Source organism: Ursus americanus, chromosome 12 (assembly GCF_024610735.1).
Source record: "Ursus americanus isolate L20-20 chromosome 12, mUrsAme1.1.p, whole genome shotgun sequence".
Taxonomy (NCBI): domain Eukaryota; kingdom Metazoa; phylum Chordata; class Mammalia; order Carnivora; family Ursidae; genus Ursus; species Ursus americanus.
In genome coordinates, this window is record NC_142138.1 from 26,315,838 (window position 1) to 26,339,392 (window position 23,555).

The 23,555-nt window shown below is 35.2% G+C and overlaps 1 protein-coding gene across 1 annotated transcript in view; it reads right to left on the reverse strand.

Annotated features, from left to right (window-relative positions):
- The window catches only part of NEGR1 (neuronal growth regulator 1), an 812,346-nt gene that overhangs the window by 250,420 nt on the left and 538,371 nt on the right, over positions 1 to 23,555 (reverse strand). The window contains exon 4 of the mRNA XM_045802019.2: positions 19,920 to 20,051. Coding sequence (XP_045657975.1) covers positions 19,920 to 20,051 — 132 coding nt within the window. The remainder of the gene's footprint in view (positions 1 to 19,919; positions 20,052 to 23,555) is intronic.

Here is a 23,555-nt window from a genome sequence, read left to right on the forward strand (position 1 = left end):
TTAGTTATTGGGTTCCAGGCACAATATTAAGGACAGAGTAGAAATTGGTGCACCAGTAGGATGGCAGAGAAGAAAGCTTTCAAGATAGTGAGTTCGGACATGGTTAATTTAGGAAATTGTGAGTACCTTTGAATGGGTGACACATCACATTAAGAAGAATAAGGAATGGGGTTCTGGAAGAATACTGAGTAAGCAGGCAGAGGTCAGATCAAGAAGGAGCTAGAATGCCATGTCAAGAGACTGGCACAATCCTAAAGAAATGGTAAGCCAAGGAAGAATTTTAAGCAGGACAGTGACAATGTGAGATTTGTATTTTGTAAAAATTACTGTGGAAGCTATATAGAGAAGCTTGGAAATCAAATAGATCTGTCTGCTGCAATATTTACCCATTAGGTTGTTTCTGGACTCTCTACTCTAGTTAATGCTCTATTTTTCTTTCCTTCCATCAACACTAAACTGTCTCAATTTTATTAATTGTATACTTCTAATTTGTTTTCTTCTTTAGGACTATTTTGAGTCTTCTTGGCTTCTTGTTCCTCTATGTCAATTGTTAAAATCAGCTTATCAAGTTTGACAAATATCTGTTGGGATCTCAACTGGAATTGTATTTACTTTATAGATCTATCTGGGGACGATGAATACGTTCAATAGATTTACAATATGAAATTTTCAGGTCCAAAAATACGCTGTACCTGTCTATTCATTTTAAAGTCTCTTAGATGCCTTTCAATAAGCTTGGTAATTTTTCTTCCATGAAAGCTTTACACATCTTTCCCTAAGGTATAATTTTATATATATTTGCAATTATCAATGAATTTTTAAAAATAATTAGTTTCTGATGTTGATAGGCCATTCCTATCATTGATAAACCCTCTTATTTGAATAATTTTCACGTAGGTTCATTTGGCTTTACAATGTAGAATATGTTATCATCCACAAATAAAAGGAATTTGGTGATTTTCATTTTTTCTTTTAAGTTCATATATCTTTTATTTCTTTGTATTTTGCAATAGTAAGAACCTCTGCCGAAATGTTGAGTAGGGTTCTAACAGTCAAGCCTTTTCCTGATCTGAGACGGAAAGCATAAATTTTTCAATATTAAGATGCTTGATGTAAAAATTTTGTATTTGCCTCTCATCAGGTTAACCAAGTCCCCTTCTCTTCATAGTTAACTGATTTTATATGATAAAGATATGTTGAACTTTATTGATTTTTTCCTTGAACCCATTAAAATTATCTCATGGTTTTTCAATTATTTTTCAATAATTCTGAAAAAAATTCTAAGCTATTTTTTAAAAATATTGCCTATAACCCACTTCCCCATTTTCTGTAATATGTCCTCATGAGTTATATTTTATATCTTTTAGACATTTACATTGTACTCGTCATATCTTTTTCTTAAATTCTATCTTGGTATCTCTGAATTGTAAAATTTCTTTTATATAATTTTTTCAGAACTTTATTCCAATTCACCAATTTTCTCTTTAGCTACATGTAACCCATTTATCTTGTTGTGGTGTTTTCAATTGTAATTAGTCTAATTTTCGTATCTGGAAGTTCTGTGAGATTTTAATTCAAAATTGCTCATTCCTTACTCATACTGGAACTTTACTTTTGCTCATTTTGACTTATATTTCTGAAATTCAGTATCTGAAGCTTTTGCAAATTTATTTTCCTTATCTTTTTTTATCTTCTAGTGGTTCTCGTTTCAATTAATTTTAGGGTTCAGCATTTATTTTTGCTTTCATTCAATTACGATGATGCATTTTAAAACACACTTTTGAAATTCTATCCAGCATTCTAGCTGTTTCAGTGTAGAGGGCTGCTCTTGGCTAGCTAACCCACTTACTTCTAACAGGGAAAAATCTCCCTCAGGTTTTATTTTTTAACTTCTCATGTTGATAACTTGTTTAATTTGCTAGCATTCTTTCCTTTTTTTTTTCTTCCAAAATTAAAAGCTATTAAACTTATAAAGTTGCTTCTGAGTATAGTTTTTCTTGCATCTGGTCTGTTTTGCTATGTAATGTACTCATTCTTGCTGTTTTTTATATACGCACAAAAAAATTATTTAAGATTTTTTTTTCCAGAAGTTTGGAATCTTGTCATTGTGGCTTGAAGATTTAAACATTTGCTATTGAAGTTGGATCAGAAAATATGACGTATACAATTTGATGTGTACAATACAGTGTATAGCACTCCCTCAATTACTATTTTAAAATTGTTTTATTCCTCTTTTCATTCCTTTCAATAGCTTTAAGAAAACTTTATCCATTCTTTAATATTTTTGTTATTTTGCTTTAGATTTGCCTTATGTAAGCAATATATCATTGCTTATTATATTAGTAAATAATAAACACTAGCTTTCTTTTTTTAAGATTTATTTACTTATTTGAGAGAGAGAGAGAGAGAGAAAGCACGTGAGTGGGGGGTGAACGGGGAGAGGGAAAGGGAGCGAGAGAATCTCAAGCAGACTCCCTGCTGAGCGTGGAGCACAACACCAGGCTTAATCTCATGACCTTGGGACCATGACCTGGGCCCAAGTCAGGAGTTGGTTGCTTACCTGACTGTACCACCCAAGTGCCCTTAACATTAGTGTTTTTAAATATGAACCAAATATTATTTTCCTTTTTATAGGATAACTAATCATATTAATCACGTTAATTATTGTAACTGATGCTTTCATTTGCTCTTTTCTGTGTGTGAGTTTAAATTTTTATGCTTCAATGGTATCTTTTCTCATTTTACTATATGGAAGAGATTTTCACTCATGTTTTCTGTATGTATTTTTTATTAGGGTTTACTTTTAGTCTTAAAAATATTACTTATGTTTCTTAGATTCAATAATTAAATATCACTCTCTCTGATAAATGACAGATGGCCTTTAACATGCTTTCTTGCCTCTCTATGAATCCTCTTGCCTTCCTAACCACTCTCTCTCCATTCTTCCATTCCCCTCAACATCTCTGTCAGTTCCTGTGTTCATGGAGTATGATCACAGTTTCCATACCAGACCTTTTTCATTTAAATCCTATATTTATATTACATAGATTTGACTGCCAAACTTTTTTGAAGGAATTTATGAAATATTGTTTATAGCATAGTGTGGAATTATTACACCTGTACTTAGCTGGTTTCGAAGACAATTGTCAGAATTTTGATTCTACTGTGCTGCTAATGTTAACCTATCAATTGTGAGCTACACACACCCGTGGAGGGTATATTCACCTATGTAAACAATCACCCCTAAACCATATATTTTGTTTAGCTTATTTCTAAACTTTATATCAACAGTCTCATATTCTGTGTCTTTTTCAATTTTTTTCTTTAGTACTATATTTTTGGGATTCATTCAGACTGATTCATGTAGATATTATATATTTATTTGCATTTCTTTCTTTTTTTTTTAAGATTTTATTTATTTATTCGACAGAGATAGAGACAGCCAGCTAGAGAGGGAACACAAGCAGGGGGAGTGGGAGAGGAAGAAGCAGGCTCATAGCGGAGGAGCCTGATGTGGGGCTCAATCCCAAAGCGCCGGGATCACGCCCTGAGCCAAAGGCAGATGCTTAACCGCTGTGCCACCCAGGCGCCCCAATTTATTTGCATTTCTATAAACAAGTCTATTATAGTGTTGATGAACAGTTGAGTGTTGATGAGCATTTGGCTTGTTTTTAGTTTTTTTGCTACTGGAGAGAATGCCTCTACAAACAGTCGTGTACATAGCCTCAGATTCACATGTGTACATATGCAGGGAATGTACCTCACATAGAAACTGCCAGGTCATGGAACACGCACATGATCAACTTTAGTAGGTGATATGAAATTGTTTTCCTAAGTTATTGTTCCAATTTATGTTTTCCTCAACCATATGTGAGAGTTCTTTTTTACACTACATTCTCATAAAAACATGTTAAAAATTTAAATTTAAATTTAAAATTTATATTGTTTATATTGCTGCTAATCTGTCCACGTGAAATGATATGTGATTATGGTTTCAATTTGTATTTACATCATAACAAAAATGACATTGGACATCTTATTATATGTTTATGACCCACTAGACTTTCCTCTTCTGTGAAGAGCCTATCATGTATCTTTTCATACACTATAGGATTTCTTGATTTTTTAAATAAATGCTTCATATTTTCTACCTCTTTAATCCTTGTTGGCTTTATGTATTTCAATACCTCTCTCAGTTTGTGGCTTTTCGCTTTGTTCTCTTTCATAAAAAACTGTTAATTTTAATATGATATGAAATATGTCATTGTCTTTATAGTTTTCATTTTCTTGTTTAGGTTAATGAAAATTTCCCTACCAAGGGTCATATACATAGTCTCCTACATTGTCTTTTAGAGGTTTTTAATGATTTGCCTTTCATAATTACATCCTCAATTTATCTGGAATTGATTTTGTTTATGTTGTGAGATAGAGTTTCATTTCCTTTTGTTTTTTATTCATGAAAACTAATTGCTCCCAAGCCATTTATTTAAAGGTTTATTTTTCTCCCTACTGATCTGCAGTATCTTCTTTCGTATATCAGAATTCTATATACTCATGGATCTGTTAGGGGGCTCTCTGTTTTGCTTTAGTTGTATATTTGTCTATTGTTGCACTGTTTCATAATATCAGGTATATATAACTAAATACAGTATCATGTATATATAGTTTTACATATAATATATATAGTTATATGGTGATTATTCTGATGGTGATTATTCTATATATTGTCCACCTGATTTGATTTTTTTCTTTAGAATTTTTTTATGTTATCTATGTAAACTTTATAGTTAACTTAGAAAATTTCATGAAAAACTGAGCTTGATTTTTATTCAAATTCTAACAAATCTGTGTTTTGCTTTGAGGGTAATGACATCTTTAAAACATCTCTGAATATATTATGCCTCTCCATTTAAGTAGGTTCTCTTTAATGTATTTAAGTAATTTGTATGTATATTTTGTTAGATTTGTCCTCAATACATTTATATTTTGTTGATATTCTAAGTATTATTGTTTTTCCTAATTGGATTTACTCTTTTTGCTGGGTTACAGCAATACAATTTAATTTGGTATATTGATTTTATATCTATTAATCATGATAAACTCTTATTTATTCTATTAATTTATCTATATGTCCTTCTGGATTTGGCATATAGGTGATGACATCATCTTGGAAAAATGCCATTTTTAATTCTTCTTGTCAAATACTTTTACTGCTAATTTTTTCTTGGTCTTATTGTCTTAGTCTCGCTAGGAAAAGTAATGAAAGGGGTCATCCTTGTCTTAGCTGATTTTAAAGGAAATGTATCTACATTTCATCCATTTGTATGATACTTGTTAAGGCTTTTCATAGGTGCCCTTTGTCAGATAAATATATTTCTGGTTTGCTAAGATATTTCATTAAAAATGTTTGATCAATTTGGATAGCTTCATTTTCTTTCATAATATTTTAATTCTCTTTTCATTTCTTTAGGTATATTAACATCTTGTTACTATTCTATTTGGGATATTTCCAATATTTGTATTATCTCACATTGTAGCTTGTTTTTCTGTTAGTGGCTTGCTTTCTCTTTTGTGCACTGGATTTTTTATTGAGACTTAATGTTTCTTGAACACCACTTATAAACATTTTTGAGGCCTGTATTTAAACTGTTTTCTACAAAGAATATTGCTTTTTCTTCTGTCAGGCATCTAAGGAGCTAGTCACCCTAGATCTAAATTACACTAAATTTTCTACTTGGCATTCCTTATAGTCAAAAGGTAGTGTGAATCCAGCCCTAAATCTACATGAGAGAGCCTTATAGGCATTCTCAGAAATAATTTTCTTTCCTACAGCTGTCTGCCCTTGCTTCATTGCCCTGTGTCAAGACGGCGATAGGAATAGCAGGCTAAACTGTTTTTTTGTGTCCTGCTTCATCCCTGAGTGGGTCACCCTTCCATTGCCCCACCTTTATGACATGGGGTGTCACTAGTGTGAGTTCCCATACCAAATCGGGACCTAGCAATTGTGTCCAGACTCCTAGGATTGGCAAGTGAAAACCAGATTCTACACCTTCAGAGAGTAGCGGGTCAGGGTACCTTGCCCCACAGAATAGCAGTTTGGGGTACTTTCAGACTTCTAATTTGTGTTTCTTATATTGCTATAAGCTTAGCTATGCTGTATAGGACATATTTTCACATTCTATCTAGCTTCTAGCAATTTTAGGTGTTTAATACTAGGAGGGGTTTTTCCACACATCTGGCATGGTTGATGGTAGGAAATAACCTGTCACCAGATTTCTTTGCATCACAATTGGCCATCTTTATAATGCACCTGATTGTTTTTCCTCTTGTCTCTTTATCTCAGCCTCTTCTCTCTTTATAATTTTGTGATACCATTTTTGGGGAGGAAATCTCTTCTTGTTTCATATATATATGTTAAAAACATTTTCTAACATTTTCTCCCTTTTGCTGTAGCCAGTCATTTAAATAAAATATTCATCTTCAAGTTTTATTTTTAAATGCGCTTTTTTTTTCTTGCTCTGGTGCATATTTGAGAATTTGCTTAGCTCCCCACCCCGCCCCCCAACTGCCGATCTCTTAATGTGCAAAGTTCGGATTTGATTTGAACTGATGCTTCCTAGCAGACGGTACGTAGTTTAAATACTGCGCTCATTGTCTTCCTGATTTCTGATTGGAGGCATTTCCTAGGCCAAAGGGCAGAGCATGTCTGTAGTGGCAACTATCCTCCTTCCTGTGTCTAGCGGGATGAACCAAATATAATTTGCAAGATTTACTTTAGTCCCTCCTCTACCTCTAGTCCCTGATTCTACAGTACTTGGAGCCAGTGAAAAGCTATCCCCAATATGGCCTGGTTCTAGTACTCTTCTCATTTTTTTTCTTCCTATATATAAAGTTTTAAATTGTTAAAAACACACCCCTCGAAATGCAATAGACCTGTGGCTAAAGGAGGGTAGGGTAAAAGCAAGGGACTAATAGTCTGACTGCCTTGAAAAGTTGCAACCATACACAGAGTGGAAATTGTCCAGTTTTGCCTTTGTAGATTCTGGAAGTTTCTGAGCCAAGAAGCAGAAACTGAGGGAGAGAAAATTCTGTTTTCTTTCAGGCAGGCAGGGCTGTTTCTTCCTTGAAACTAAGCTAGGTACATCATTGTGGTTCTGTTTTGTTTGTTTGTTTGCTTGCTTGCTTTTTCCTAACTCTCTGAGCTTTTGATTTGTTGAAATTCCTTCTGAATATTGGCTTTGGGTCTGTTCTAGGCTTTGGAGGTTTTGCAGCAATTGTTTCTTTTTCTTTGTCTTCAAGTCATATTTTTTCAGGAAAGTTCGTGTCAGAGGTTGATGGCCATATGCTATTTTGAATCTAACTGTATTTTTTGAGCAAAGTGATATGAAGCCTCAAAGGCATGATATTCATAGATTATTTTTTCTCACCATGACTGACAAAATTAGCAAATATAAATTCAGTTGGCTATGCTTCACCTTGGAAGAAAGAGAGATCCATTATCTCCTTACTCTTCTCAGGGAGCTTTTAATAATTGCTTCTGGGCTAGATTTTTTTTTTTTTTTAAGAAAGATACGATTCAAAATTTCCTACTGTATACAGAGGATTTGAGCCTATAGACTTGAATGCATTAGGAGAGTCTAAAGTATAGTGACAAACAGACCGAAATTTGCAGTGAGTCAACAAAAAAGTTTAATTCTTGCTCATCTAATAGTCCATAATGTTTCAGATCGTGGAAGATTAAGAGTTAAATGAGGTAAGAGGGCAGGGTAGCCTTCTGCATACAATCCATCTGGGGCTCAAGATAATGGTGGCTTTGTACTCTTCAAAAGGAAACTTTCAAGGTCACCCTGAGGGCTACTATCCCTGTTAGCCAGAAAGTGAAACCAGCAAGAAAGCATGCCTGGGAAGTTGTTACAAACCAAGCCTGTAAGGGGCCCAGGTCACATCTGCTCATATTTCGTTTACTGGAAAGCAGTCACAGTGCCAAAACTAACCCCTTTGCAGGCTAGACACTGTAGTCCAAGCAGTGGATGCAGGAAGGATCTAAAAACACGTTTTGATAAATAGCTTGAAATTTCTATCACATGGGCCATCTAGAAAATTTTATCAGGACACTGGACTCTTGGAGTTATGTAACTTGCCTCCAAAAAAATTCATAAATCTTCAGATTCATCTATTTCCTGTTGCCCTGTGCAGAACGGCTCACGAGAGGCTTCAGCAATGACTGCATCTGCACGTGAATTGCCTTGAGCTTTGGAGAGCTTTTGACATCCACAAAGAACAATAGAAGGGTTTGCAAAACCAGTACGTTCACAAGTATGAAACAGCATTAACAAGCGAAGCATTTGTGAAATTCACCTAATTACTGATAACACCCCCTCCGCCCTATCCTGGAAATGTACACTAGTGGGTTGCACTAAATGCGGAAACATTCTCAATATCTGTTCTAGGCTACAGAATGCCGATTTGTTTAGACTAGGAAAAAAGTATGATTTATGGCAGAAAAGAATAAATATGCATTAAGCTCACATGTTTCATTATGTTACATAAAAACTTAGAGATTTTATCCGAATTCTTAACTCTTATCTCTGAAACAACTGGGAACTGGGCGTAAGATATTAATTGCCACCAAACCACTTTTAACCTTTTGCTAAACCGAATGAACTATGATCTCATGGCTATAAGAGCAGGGCAGTAAATTGTAAACATGAAACACAGAGTGTACTAAATAAAGCTTTATCATCAGTCATTTTATCTATCAAAACCAGAACTGTTTCATGTCCCCAGCATGGTGATGGGCTTCCCCTACCCACTCTTTTTTGGTTTTGTTTTTATTTGCTTGTTTTTTTGAACTGCTGTTAACCCGACTGTAACAGCAAGCAGACAGGCCACATGACACGGAGACTTCATTACATTCACTATTAAACAAAAGCTCTCATTTCAGACAATATGTGAACAAACTTATTTTGAGTGCAGCATCGTTCTTCAGGATTATTTGTTGTGATTGCTTTATCTATTCACTGAGAATCCTAATTTTCTTGGTTCTTCACTCGATCTCAGTGTCAACCATTCTGACAGCTCACACCTGTGCCTATTCCAGTTATTCAAATCTTACCCTCATTGCACACAGCGATCCTGGCTCCTTACCCTTCAGATTATACTATCTTTTGGAAAGTCTCTGGAGTTTACACAGTTTACTGAAAATAATTAAATTCCATTTTGATTTACATGGAGTCAGGAGGGTATAATGAAATAGCCTCAGAACTAAAATCAGGATTTCAGGATTCCATTCTGAGGACTTCTGTAAACTCTATGATCTAACCTCCAAAGGCATCTGAACACACATGCATAGATCCATAGGATGAGGGAATCAGGGTGATTATATAGTCATTATCAGCTACAGAATTCCACGTGTTCATTCATTCATTCATTCATTCATTCATTCATTCATTCATTCAAACAGACATTTATTCCCGGGCACTGTGCTGAGTATTGGGAGTAGTAATAATGTACACTACACCTTTTCATATATTAACTGGGGTAATCCTTATACCCCTCCACTTTTTTTTTTTTTAAGAATTTATTTATTTATTTGAAAGAAAGAGGGAGAGCAAGAGCAAGAGAGCACAAGCAGGGGGAACAGCAGAGGGAGAGGGAGAAGCAGGCTCCCCGCTGAGCACAGAGCCCTCAGGGCTGGATCCCAGGGCCCCGGGGTCATGACTGGAGCCCAAGGCAAGTGCTTAAACTGACTGAGCCACCCAGGTGCCCCTCCTCCACTTAATAATTGAAGATACTGACATACACAGAGCTTAATAATTTGACTAAGCTCATACAGCAGTGATAAGCGGCAGAGCTAGGGTTCAAAGCCAGCGTGAGCAGCTCCAGAGCCTATCCTTCTAACCACTGTGCTGTACTATCTGAGGCACAATGGTGGCCAAGAGGAGTGTCCCTCCTCAAACAGGTGACAGGCCACAGAGGCCACAGAGCAAGGTAGATATGTAGACATACAGGGTAATGTGACCATGCGAGACACAAATATTTACGGTATCGAAAGTTGTCTGTGTTGTGCTACCCACTTTATTGTTTTATGTAGAACACTTAATCCTCAGAACAAATCTTTAAGGTGGGTATAATTATCTTGTTCTTTATGTAAGCAAACTGCCCCCGAGAGGTTAACTAACTTTCCCAATACTCCAAAGTGACTGAGAGGGGATTAGAAATCATGTTTAATTCCAAATCCTATTTTCGTTAGCCTCTATCACAGTCCATTGCATAAAGAGAATCCTTTCTTTGAAATTCTCTGAAGTTTATTTCTCCATTGTTGTACTTATTCTTTCCACAAAATTAAAATTTTAAAGTAAAAGAAAAACAAGTTTGTCTGAATTTGACAATAACCTATGAGAGAACAAAATTATCATCCTTCATAACTTCTCAAAGAATTCACAAGGTAAAATAATGAGATTATCTAGAACGTTTGACACTGAAGCCAAACGGTTCCTTTTAGTCTTTACTCCCCGCCTGCTAGGAATTGAATCCATGCCGTCCCTAAAATTTGGATACTTGGATTAGAGAAATGCATTAGGATCTTGTGAGTAGGGGATGTTAAGAGATATGATTCCTTCATTTTATAGGGGGATCAACAGGTGGAAGTTTTAAATTCTCTGTCCAAAGTTGTATGATTAGTTAAGTAACTGAGTTACAAAATAGAATTCAGATCTTCTGCCTTTCTGTCTCATACTCATTACCCTGTAATCTACAAACATAAATGTAAATTAAAAAAAAGTTTTACCCACTTGCTTTTAGGTAAATATAATATAGACTGAAAAACTGAGTATGGGGAGTGGTTATTCAGGAATCTGTATATTTAAAATATTTCCGAGATGACTGAATAAGATTCATTGCTGATTCCTATTATATACGTGAGAAGTTCTTTTCAAAAACTGGTTTATTATGATTATATATACGGGCAGTAATAATGGGAAAGAGAGGGGAGGAAGCCAAAAAATAAAAATGAAGATAGTGAGCAAGAGCAGTAATGTGTGAATGACGGTGAGAAAGCAAGAAAGAAAGAATATGGAAAAGAAGAAAGGAATGAGTGGGGCATGTGGCAGAATGTGCTCCAGCGTGCAATGCAAGTTTCCCCACGATTTGCTGCCTTTTGTTCCGAATTTGTCTCCCATGACTCTACTACATACTGCCTTTTTTTTTTTTTTTAAGATTTATTTATTTATTTGAGAGAGAGAGAGAGGGCCTGCATGAGCATGGTGGAAAGGGAGAGAGAATCTCAAGCAGACTCCATGCTGAGCGCGGAGCCTGAAGACCCTGAAATCACGACCTGAGCCGAGATCAAGAGTCGAGGCTTAACCAACTGAGCCACTGAGGTGCCCCCCATAGTCCCTTTAATTATACTATTTCTACCGTAGTAATCACCCCCCTCTTACTCCCTTCACACACATAACATACATATACACAAAATATACAACTATGTTCAATAGCAGACTTAAAAATCCTTGACAATTCCTGCAAAGTTTAATCTTAATGGTAGGGAAATGACCCAAAAACCTTAATTCATTTGTTCCCATTTTACGAAAGGCTCCTGGCGTTTGGTTAAAAAGAAATGAATTACATGAGGAAATATGCTGATAATGTTGGATTTAAATAAACACAGGTCTATACACTGTAGGTTTGTGCAAGGTTTGAACTTTCACGATGAGTTTGAAGAATATATTCAGAAGAAGCCACCCTGTAGTTTTCAGAGTTTGGCCCTTTGGGGTCTTCCTAGAGCATGAATTTAGATGAGTATGCTAGAGAAGTACACATATAAGTGTGTATATATTTGTCCCCTTCCTAACTGTTACCACTTTTCATCCCTTTGTAATGGAATCATTTTCGACCTAGAGCATTTCCATCCTGTTAGAAATTGCTTTCTTGCTACTGGTTGATAATCAAACTCTATTATACCTATTATTTTATATATAAAAGTATATATTTAAACTGATAAATGCCAACTTATAAATAACTGTAAACAAAACAAAATAAACAGACTCTTGTCTAGCAAAAAGTTTTGCTCATGTATTAAAGCAAGGGCATTGCTCCATCTTTCACTTCCAGAAAAAAAAGAGGAATAATAAAAATATGCACATTTGCTTACTGCAGATGCATTTTGATTTTCCATGAACAAAACTGTAAAAGATCACTCATAGACCCTTAACACTAAAACTCTCAATACTAAGATAAAAGTATGGGAGAATACATTTAAGTTAAATTGGGAAGCACACTCATTAAGTAAAAATAGCCTCATTAAGTAAAAATAGTCTTGGCACACTAGTCATTAATTGAAGTGTATGTCTAAGATTTAAAACAAAGGACCAATTATGCCTCCTTCAATAGAAGAAATCATGTATTCCTTAACTGCATGTTTAATAACATAGTTTTACTTCAACTGAGGAATTATATAAACCACAGAATTAAACCTGAAATTTTTATGGCACGGAAGTCCCAAGGTGAAAAAAACAGGTTTAATTCTTAGATTTTTATGTTGTTCTATTGAGGAGAAATGTTTTATTTAAAAATATGTTTTCTGAAAAAAATAAAAATACATTTTCTGGGTGATCATCCATATGTTTCTCATTTTCAATGTTCCGTGCCTGTAGGGATTTTTCCTTCAAATTTTTTAGTTCCTCATATCTCTGTTGGCTAGAGTTATCATGTTAAGCCTTTGTTTTGCCCTCGCAATGACAAACCAGAAATCATCCAAGTATACTCCATATATATATATAGGAAATAAAAATATTTAAATACATTTCTTAGTATTTAAATGTATCTCTGAATAGCTCCATCATCTCATAGTTATTCTTTGATTGTGAAGCTGGATCTATATCTGCCTATGAAAATTCATGAACTCTTATCTAATGGGGCCTTGCCTTCTTCTCTCTCAGGTACCCACCCTCCTTCATATTCCCTTTTCTGGTCTCCTCCAGCTCACTGCAGCCAACAGGCCAAGCAGTGCCTTGTCCCTGACTCCAACAGGATTAAGCAAATGCTGCTGTCTCTGTGTGAGACTCCCCTTTCCTTGATTTTCTTTAAAAAAAAAAAAAAATCTGTCAAATTCAATTTTATCCTCAGATTTCATCAGGATCAGGCCTCTTAGAAGCCTTCCATGATACCCCAAGGCTGTGTCTTTCTGATAGCCTTGTGTTGTACTTAAAGAGGGGTTATCAAAGCACTTACCACACTATAATAACCATGTGTCTCTCTTATCTTTCTCCTTTCCTTCAAGACCAATATCCCCGGCCCTAAAACCTTGATAGTGTCATGGTAAGCAATAAGTAAATAGGTAAATAAATACATATATAAATACAGATTTATTGAAGTGCTTCATTATTACTCTAGAAATGGCATATTAACTAGTACTTTATTTAACAGACAACAACACGCAGTTTTTATGCTCTGCCTTGTTTCAGATAAATGTTAATTAGCTTATAATAAAACATAAAGCACAGGACAGTAGCCTAAATCATAAGCAAATGTGAAAGATGAGGTAAATGGAAAGTAAGGTAGAGGCATAAAATGGAGCCAGAAATAAAAGCTAATGTGGTAATTATGAATTCAAATAATACTCATTTTTCTTCTGGTTCCACAATAGTATTTTACCCATTCCAACTCTGAATGCTGGGATTTTCTCTTTATTTGAGGTGATATGTACTTGTCTGTCATCTGCTATTTCTTATAGTCTTAAGTCTGAGATGTCTGCCTAACTTGCAAGGTTTCGGAGAAAACTTACGAATAGAGTAAAAAAACTGGTCATTTCCCTAGAAAGCTTCCTCCTCCTCCTCCCTTTCCCCAGCGGCCCCTCATTTCAAGCTTTGATACAATTGTACTAAGTTACACTAATTGGTACATTCTTTCCCACATGTTTGGAGCTAGTTATATTGGAAGATAAAGTGCACATTTGCATAAATGAATATGTATAAGATGCAAAATAATGCACAAACATGTGCCTATGATTTATTGGATGAAAACTTAGTTCACAGTACACCCAAAAATATCTTTACTGTTTGACCATAGGAAGAATATTCAATTCTATTTTACTAGAAATTGTGTGTGAAAAACAATTTCTGACACTAAATAAAATAATCAATACAAAATCTGACTGTCATAAGTGAAAACTGAAATAATGTCTAGACCTCTTTTTGCCTTAATCTGGTTGACTCCATTTTGTTGTTGTTGTTAATTAACCTTCTTTTGTTCATCTCTGTTTTGTTCTTGAAAAAAGAGAAGTTATTAAATGTTTTAATCTCCTTGAACCTCAATTTTCTTATCTGTAAAAAAAAATGGAATTAGTGTTTCCTCTCTTTGGGTGAAAGCACTATATAAGTGTCAGGTTATCTTTATTAAATCCACCTGAAAAATTTGGTTAAAAAGTTGTATTGGAAGTAAATTACTCAACATACTATTTACTTATTGTCTTGGGAGAAAAAATGTAATCATGGAGGAAACAATATTTTTTTCTTCTGTCTGGTAGAATGGCTCACTAAGAGAACACCAATCTTTTTAATAATTCACTCAATCAACGACTATTTTTTTGGGTGCCTCCTATGGACCAGGTGCTGTTCTATGTGATAACAACACATCATTGTAAAAGGAAAGGAAAAATCCCTTACTGCATAGAGCTAACATTCTAGAGTAAATATATCCAGAGAGAGAGAGAGAGAAATTTTTTCAATTGTCTACAGTGAGCCAGACACCATATGTGCACATCATTTCATTTAATCCTTACCCAAACCTTGATGATTATGTATTATTGCCCTACATTACAGAATTCAAAATTGAGACTCAGAGGGGTAAAGTGGTTTCCCAAGGTCCGAAAACCCAGTAAATTATACAACAGGTGTTCAAATAAGTAGTATCTGACTACAGGCCACTATTTTCCAAACAGTTCCTACTAACTGAAAGAATGGATGGGACGTAGAACAAACAGCCTGTCCCAAGATCAGAGAACCCACCCCATCTACTGACACATTCATTTTGAAGGGCTAGGTCTTACAGGCTTTCCTGATTCCTAATATCTGGGATTCTGCTTCCCTACAGAGATCTACATTACTTTATTAGTCTTTGATACTTTTTTCCAGATTCTAGCTTTGGCTTCCAATGAGTCAACATTGCTGATTTTCTAAACTCTGGTCTCTCCTTTCCAAACTAGATCTTCACAGGTTTCTGTCTTTTCCAATTCAGTTGAATCTATGAGCTTTTTGGAACTCATTCCTCCTTCCATTTTTAGTTAACAATTAAAATTATGGGACTAGAATCTTCTAGGCTGCTTCTAGGAATGGAATGCAGATGCAATTGAAACAGAGAATCTGTTCAACTCTAATCCACTAGCTCCCTCTGGCTTAGCTAATCAACCAGTTTAAAATTTGTTCTTTCTTGTGTGTATGTGTTTTAATCTCTCAAGATCTGGTTATGATAAAGGTCAAAAGTCCTTTTTATTAATTTCATTTGTTTTTCAATTTGACAAGAAAATTGTACACATACTTACGTACATATGTATATAGATGCGTGTATATATATGTTTACACAAATATAAATACAAATATACATTATATGTATATATGTATATATAATATGCATATGTATATATATTACAAATATAAATTTATATGTATATATAAAAGAATAAAAGTAAATACACATAAAGACAAGGAGAATAATCACCTACAGAATCTCCCTACTCAGAAACAAGCTTTGCATAGATCTTACTATCCTATAAATTTCTTCCTATCTATGGTAAGGCTTTCTGTAAATAATTCATAATTGGCTGATTTATTTAATCAACCAACTCGCCCAATCTATATAAAATATAGTCAATTATATTAATCATTCCACTAAATTGCTGTTTAATTAAATTGAACAGAAATCCCCATCAAAGTCCTATAGGTAAAAAGTATGTGGCAAATACATTATTTATTGTATGTATGTGGTTTATGTGTGTGTGTGTTAAATACAGAAGACATTTTAGATAAATAGTAAAATATTAAACACTTCTAACTTGAAGGGAACCTAAATCTCTTTCTCAAATTAACTTACCGCATAACCGAATCTACCAGAGTTTATGAAAATTTATTACATTTCATCTTGAACCCCATTTGGGAAAAGGGACAAAGTTTCTCCTCAAATTATAACTCACAAAGCTACTGCAATTCTATATGCACATCATATTGATTAATAACAGTGAAAAGAAGCACTGCCTTCAACTTGGCACGATTCTATCATCAGGGAATTGTCAGGTTATCAGGAGATGTGCAGTTCCGTGCTGGTAACATAGACCACTGTGCTCAATTTTGGGATTTGACAAACTCAAGTTTATTCAGTAGGCTTTGGCTAATTTCCTTTGGGAAATCAACTCAGTAAAATTCATAGATAGCGCTCGATTTTTGACTTTTAAAGGGACAAATTCATAAAATTAACACTTTCCAAACCTCTTCATCACCAAGAACATATATAGGCATACACTTACACACCCACACGGCTCAGAAATCACTGATATCTGTGTGACATAACCATTCCAAACTAAGGCAAAATTTAGGTCTTGACCAGAAGTCTGGCCAGAACTCATCACTTACATAAAATATTAATTCCACAGATGTAAATCTAATTAGTCAATCAGTATTAAACACAATTCTTCATGGCACATTTAGGCAAAGGTGAGCTAGCAGAGGCATAATTTGGGAAGGAGCAGAAGACAAAACTGATTGTTCAAAATCATTCAACAGTCCTGTTGGGTTCACTTTTTAAAAAGATGTGAGCTTTGTTAATATTATGTGGTCACTGATAATTCCATTTATGACTATACTTGATCTAACTGAAATTAATTCTTAAAAAAGATAGTCTGTGGTTGTAATTTATTTTTTTTTAAAGATTTATTTATTTATTTGAGAGAGAGAGAGAGAGAGGAGGGGGAGGGACAGCAGGAAAGGAAGAGAGAGAATCCCAAGCAGATTCTCTGCCGTGCTTGGAGCCCGCCCTGAGATCATGACCTGAGCAGAAATCAAGAGTCCTACGCTCCACCGAGTAAGCCACCCAGGTGCCCCTCTAGTTATAATTTTAAAAGCACTTCCTTAATTTTTTTTTAAACTTTTCTTCCTGTTTTCTTTCTTAAATTAAAGTTGATTAACAAAGTCTTTCCTACCTCTTCACAGGTGTTTGGCACCCTACAAAAACCACCGAAGCTTCTTTTTCAGCTAGTGGAATAGCTGTAGGCTCTGCTTCAAACTTTTATTGCTCCTGTGCTGTGTTGAAAGATAATTCGCCATACGTTTCTCCTATTTCTGCACATCTTGGAAGCAGAGACACTGAACGCTTACTTTTGTTCCAGACTTTTTGAGAATGTTTGTACAGTGAACAATCTTGAAAGACAGAAGTAGTTCTCCCCATGGAGCAAACAGCAGTTCTGTTTACAGTCCAGTATAATAAAGATAAGTTCTCCCTCTGCAGCAAAGGGCAGGTTTGCTTGCTGCCATTATTAAAACAAAAAAACAAAAAATAAAAAAAAAACCCTGAGTTTCCTAAGCTTAGGGAGCTGCAGCTATGACATAAACCCACTGTGTGTATAGGTGTCACCTAGCCTTCATCATATCACCCTGTAGTAACTGGAGCTTGGGGACCTGATGTAAAAAAATAAAAAATAAAAAATAAAAAGACAATATTCTGGCTACCGCTATCACTGTGAGTCACAAACAGCCCTTTGTCTCTGTTTTCTGCCAGCATCCATGAAACTGTGGCAGATCTTTCACAGTTCTTGACATTTCGTTTCCCCAGTTTCTGTCCTTCTGCTTTATAAGTAGGTTCTCTTCTCCACCCAGATCCTTTAGATGTTGACTAATTTGGTTGGTATATTTTTCTTTTACTTCAGTTTCTCTCCACATGTCTGCCTCCTTAGTTGACCTTTCTGTCTATGGTTCCCAGTTTTCCAGGAAAAAAAAAAAAAGGATCTGATTAAATGATAAGTGACAAGGAAGTAAAGACAGAGGGATAAAAAGGATGAAAGAGAAAGTGTGAATACAAAGGAAAGTGTGGGTTATACATGGAGCATGGGCCCATGAGAACCCATACAACAGCTGGGTTTTCTATTCTATCCCCACTAGAGACTTTTATTTATTTTTATTTATTTATTTATTTATTTTTTAAAGATTTTATTTATTTATTCGACAGCGATAGAGACAGCCAGAGAGAGAGGGAACACAAACAGGGGGAGCGGGAGAGGAAGAAGCAGGCTCACAGCTGAAGAGCCTGACATGGGGCTTGATCCCAGAACGCTGGGATCACGCCCTGAGCCGAAGGCAAACGCCTAACCGCTGTGCCACCCAGGCGCCCCGCCCACTAGAGACTTTTAGAGAAGTACTGGGGCTGGGAGCTGGAGGGGATGCATTACTGGGGGAGTGCCTTGCTTATCTGACAGTTTGACTCTACTTTTTCATTTCTTAGTGTTCACTGCTAAAAATATTACTTCTTTTTACCTTTTTCCAACCCTCCAACAATAAAATCAGTAGACTCATATTCAGATAAATACAGTTAGTGATAAAATAATCAGGAATTTTTACTTGCTTATTATCTCTATTTCTGCGAGTTCCAGAGGGATGAGCAGTAGTAGCCCCCTGAAACATGAGCCCTGACAATCAGTGGAAACTTATTATAAATGTAGATTTCCAGGTCATATACCCCATGGATTCTTAGTCAGTAGAGTTGAGTTCCATTTTTGGTGAGCTTCTTGGGTGAATCTGCTAAAATTTGTCTACAGAATATGAGAAACTCTGCCCCAGAAGCTGCCTCTTGGTCTGGTATTATGCACATTTGTTTAGTCTCAAAGAGATAGTTCAACCCCAAATACATGGATTAGTCATTGACAAATGTTAGTTGATGGCAGTGATTTGCCCTGGCAGACACTCCACTGCCAGGTGTGTTTTGATAGTTATTTTTTGGCCCATGAAATTGAAAGATTCATATTAATATGAAAAAAGAAACTACTTAGTTTAAGCATTTTGGAATATATTTGGAATGATTCCTTCTTCTAATGATATGTACATTATTAGCAATGGCCATGTACAGAAAGGTATATAAGTGGAATGAAAAAAAATCGGAAGCTGTAGCTTATAAACACCTTTGGTAAAATACTGTTATCCTAATAGTATCTTATTGAATAAGTTAAACAATGTGAAAACTTTTGAAAGACTAATAAGGGGGTATTTTTGAAAAGTACAGACTATTTCAGTCATTACTATTGGGATCATAAGATAAAATAGGATGTTAGTGAAAAATACCTTATATCAGTGTTTGAGATGCATTTAGAGAGGGTGTCACATAATGGCATCAGTAGTTCTGCAGGTATCTCTAATTATTCTAACTCCCTAATAATGATGCCCGTGGGAAAATTCTTGATTCATTTTCTCAACATTTTTTAAACTAAGTAGAATTGAATAACCTAAGCCATAGAAATATCACAACAGCTCTTCTCTTTGAGTACAGACGAGCAAATTTAATTTCCATCGGGTTTGATTGGGAGTTTCACACTTAAATTTAATCAGAATATACTCCAGGTGAAACTCAAGAGAACAAAGAAAATGCCACGTGTCTACAGTACTCTAGAGATAGAGATACAATAGTTTAGAATGCCGGGGACTACGACGCTATTGGAAACGTTTCCATCTGCACATCAATCTGAATTACTGTGGGATTACTTGGGACAACTAATGTTACATTAAACAATTTGATCGATATTCTAACATGTACACACTTTCACTATCAGTAGGTGGTCTTTATCAATAAGAGCACCTCTTAAAAAACAGCAACATAAATTCAGACAGTATATTTCAGATATTCATCTTTTCACTAAAGTTATGTTGACAAAAGGTTATAGGACTTACAGTTTACGACAACTTTTACTTTTTTCACGTCTGGGAATGACACATCATTTTCCGCACTGCATTCATATTCTCCGGCCTGGTCCCTTGTAATTCCATAAATATCCAAATATTGTCCATTTTCAAATGGTTTTGCTACAAGGAAAAAGTGCAGCATGTTTAATTGTAGCCGCCTGAGGCTTCATTCAAATAAAATAACAATCTCATGTCTTCCTATTAGATACTGCTGACAAAACAATCCCAAATGAAACTGGGGCATTATTAAACCCTTTGTTCTTCTATGTTCAGAGGAAAAGTCAGAGAAAAAAGCAGAAACTGAACAAGGGATACTAGAACAACTGTTTCCCCAGAACAGGATATACATGTGTTCTTTTTAATTGATTGTGGTCTCCTAACCTCGTCGCACATCAAACAGAGCTCTGCACATTTCTGTAATTGAGTTCAACAACCTTCTAGCAGTGTAGATGAAATTCACTAATATGGCTTGGTACATACTGACTTTTATACAGTGTAAGCTAGCAAGTTGACACTTAACCTAACTAAATGTTGCTTTTCTTTTGGGAAAATTTCATACTCATTCTCAAGGTTTCAAGCCAGATGGCTTGATAAGAGTATAGAGATACATTAAACCATCGCTGCATTTCAGTTTCCAAAATTATTAAGTTTTTAAGGGAGGCACACTATAGATAATATATATAACCTATCCAATAAACTTCAGGAAAAAAATGTGATTCTCAAACTAAAAGTTAAGTGGTGGTAAAAAAAGTAAATTATCTTTATTTTTTAATATTCCAGGGAAAACATTCTTATTTGACTAAAAATAGCACTAGAGTAAAAATATAAGGACATAATCAAAGATGAAAAAAAATACTTGCAAATGAATGAAATTTGGGAAAAAAAGACTCCTTTCTGAAATAATAGAATTTTTATTTATTTGAAAACAGAAACTCAGGCAGGAGGGATCCTGTTTATCAGAGACGCGGTAGAGGAAGAATGAGCCTATGTGAATTTCTGGGGTGGGGGGAGGCTCTTCTCCCTCCTTATACAAGTCTTGAAAAATCACATCTCAATCCATGCCAAAGAGAATTGAAAAATGATATAATAATTCCATTAAATGGTCTGTTTTCAAAAGTCAACCTTATTCTTGTTTTCATTTTACTCTCTTGGCCAAAACTACTGTAATGCTGTAGAAGTTAGAACACTGGTAAGAAGATTCAATTTCATATGAATAAAGCAAAATGAAATTTGGTCATGGTGCTCCAAATCCAAAATCTATGTCAATTAACAAAAAAATGTTTTTCCTGTGGGCTCCCTTGTCTGGGCCAATATCAGTCACTACACTGTTTGCCCTCAGGTAGCTATGAGCTTGTTAATTGAAACCTGGAGTGTTTAGAGTATATATGATTACATCACTTCTCCATTTTTATCTGGCTGCTCCTAAATTGTAGATAGGGAAGAGTTACACTTCTGAGATGATAGTTGGCTGATAAGCTATTTCAGTTACACAGAGGTGAGCTTACAAAAGCAGCAATTGCCCTCAAATCCATATTCTTAAAATCTGATTTTATTTTATAACTATTTTCTTAGTTCAACCTAATGCCCTATCTGACTCCATACACTAATATAATATTGATTTTCTATCGTTTCTTTCTTTTTATCTTATTTTCATCCCCACAATGAAGATTATCTAGGCTTAAATGTGTCTATAAAAACTATTGAAACATAGGAGGACAAAATCCTTATTCACATCCAAGAATTTTTAAAGTGTAACTTGAATTATAAAGTAAGGGGATAATAAATGAAAATTAAAGTATGGGTAAAAGTGATATATTATACCATGATTAAATAACCTAGCTGGCCAGGAAAAAACGAAGCCCATCATGTGAAAAGGTAAAAACATTGCAAAACTTTATAAAAACAAATTTATTAGGGTCTAACTTATTTTCAATATTACAATGTTACATGAACATTTCTATTTCACATCTATTGAATGTTTGTCCCTGGGAGGTGTGTGTGTGTGTGTGTGTGTGTGTGTGTGTGTGTGTATAATCACTGGTATATAGATGTAGATAATCACTGGTCTAAAACAGCAATTGAAGGATAACTTTCAGCTTTGAGTTTCTGATAGGGATCACAGGCTGAGACAGGTCCTTACAGTCCGCTTTCTCCTTACATAGTTCCTCTTTCTGCTGCCTAGATACTTTATCCTTCAGTTCACCCTGATAACTCTCATCTTTCAGTCTCTGATTAAGCAATATGTCCTCAGAGAAACCTTTCCTGATTTAGTCACTACTCAGTCTAGTAGCTTCATGTTACATACTTTCAAAAATAAAATAAAAAAGCCTGCCCTAATGTTATGTGGCGTATACATGTTTGTTTGCTATTACTTATTTAACTATTAGCAACTTTTAAAATACTTATCTTTCTGTTATACTATGAATTTTGTGATATAGGGGCTCCTAGGGGTGGCTCAGTCAGTTGAGCTTTCAACTCTTGGTTTGGGCTCAGATCATGATCTCAGGGTCCTGAGATGGAGCCTAGCCTCAAGCTCCATCCTCCGTGGGGAGACTGCTTGAGATTCTCTCCCTCTCCCTTTGCCCCCCCACCCCCCGCTTGTGCGTCCACGCTCTCTCTCTCAAATAAATAAATAAATAAATAAATCTTTTAAAAAAATTCTGTGTGGCCACCTGGTTGGCTCAGTTGGTTAAGCATCTGCCTTTGGCTCAGGTCATGATGCCAGGATACTGTGATCGAGCCCCACATCACGCTCCCTGCTCAGTGTGGGGCATGATAGAAATTTCATCCAGAAAATATGACATTTCATTAAGATTAATTTTCTTATTCAATTATTACCCATGACACTATAAATAAAAATAATATTTACCTTTTATTGATTCCTTATTATGTGTAAATTTCCATGATAAATACTTTCCTTTTTTCTTTTTTGTAAAGACTTATTTATTTATTTTAGAGAGAGTATGAGTGGGGGGAGAGGCAGAGGGAGAGAGAAGTTCAAGCAGACTCCCTGCTGAGTGCAGGGTCTAATGTGGGGCTCAGTCTCACAACCCTGACATCATGACCTGAGCTGAAATTAAGAGTTAGACGCTTAAGTGGCTGAGCCACCCAGGTACTCTGATAAATGCTTTTCATTACGAATTCCTCAGTTAACCTTAGGTAAATGCATCAGATAGGTTCTGTAATATAGAATAAGATTCTATATGGCTAAAGAAGTTAAATATCTTGTTAATGGACCCAGTGACTGATATGAAAGTCAGATCCAAAACCTGCATGCCTGAACTGTATGCCACTGAAATGTTGCATTAGTTTTCTCACTTGTAAATGGTAATAATAAAAATGCTTATTCACTGCAAGAACTAAATTAGGCCATATACATGTAATCCTTGCTCTCAGAATTATAAAGCACTATATGGATATTGATTTAATCTCTGAATTATTAGTTTTCCATAGCTGCCATAACAAATGACCACAAATTTACTGGTTTAAAACAATATAAATTTATTATCTGACAGTTCTGTAGACTGGAAGTCCAGAACAGGGCCATGGTAACTGGAATAAAGGGTCCTCCAAAGATACTCATGTTCTAATTTTTGGAGTCTGGGACTCTATTAGCTTTCACGG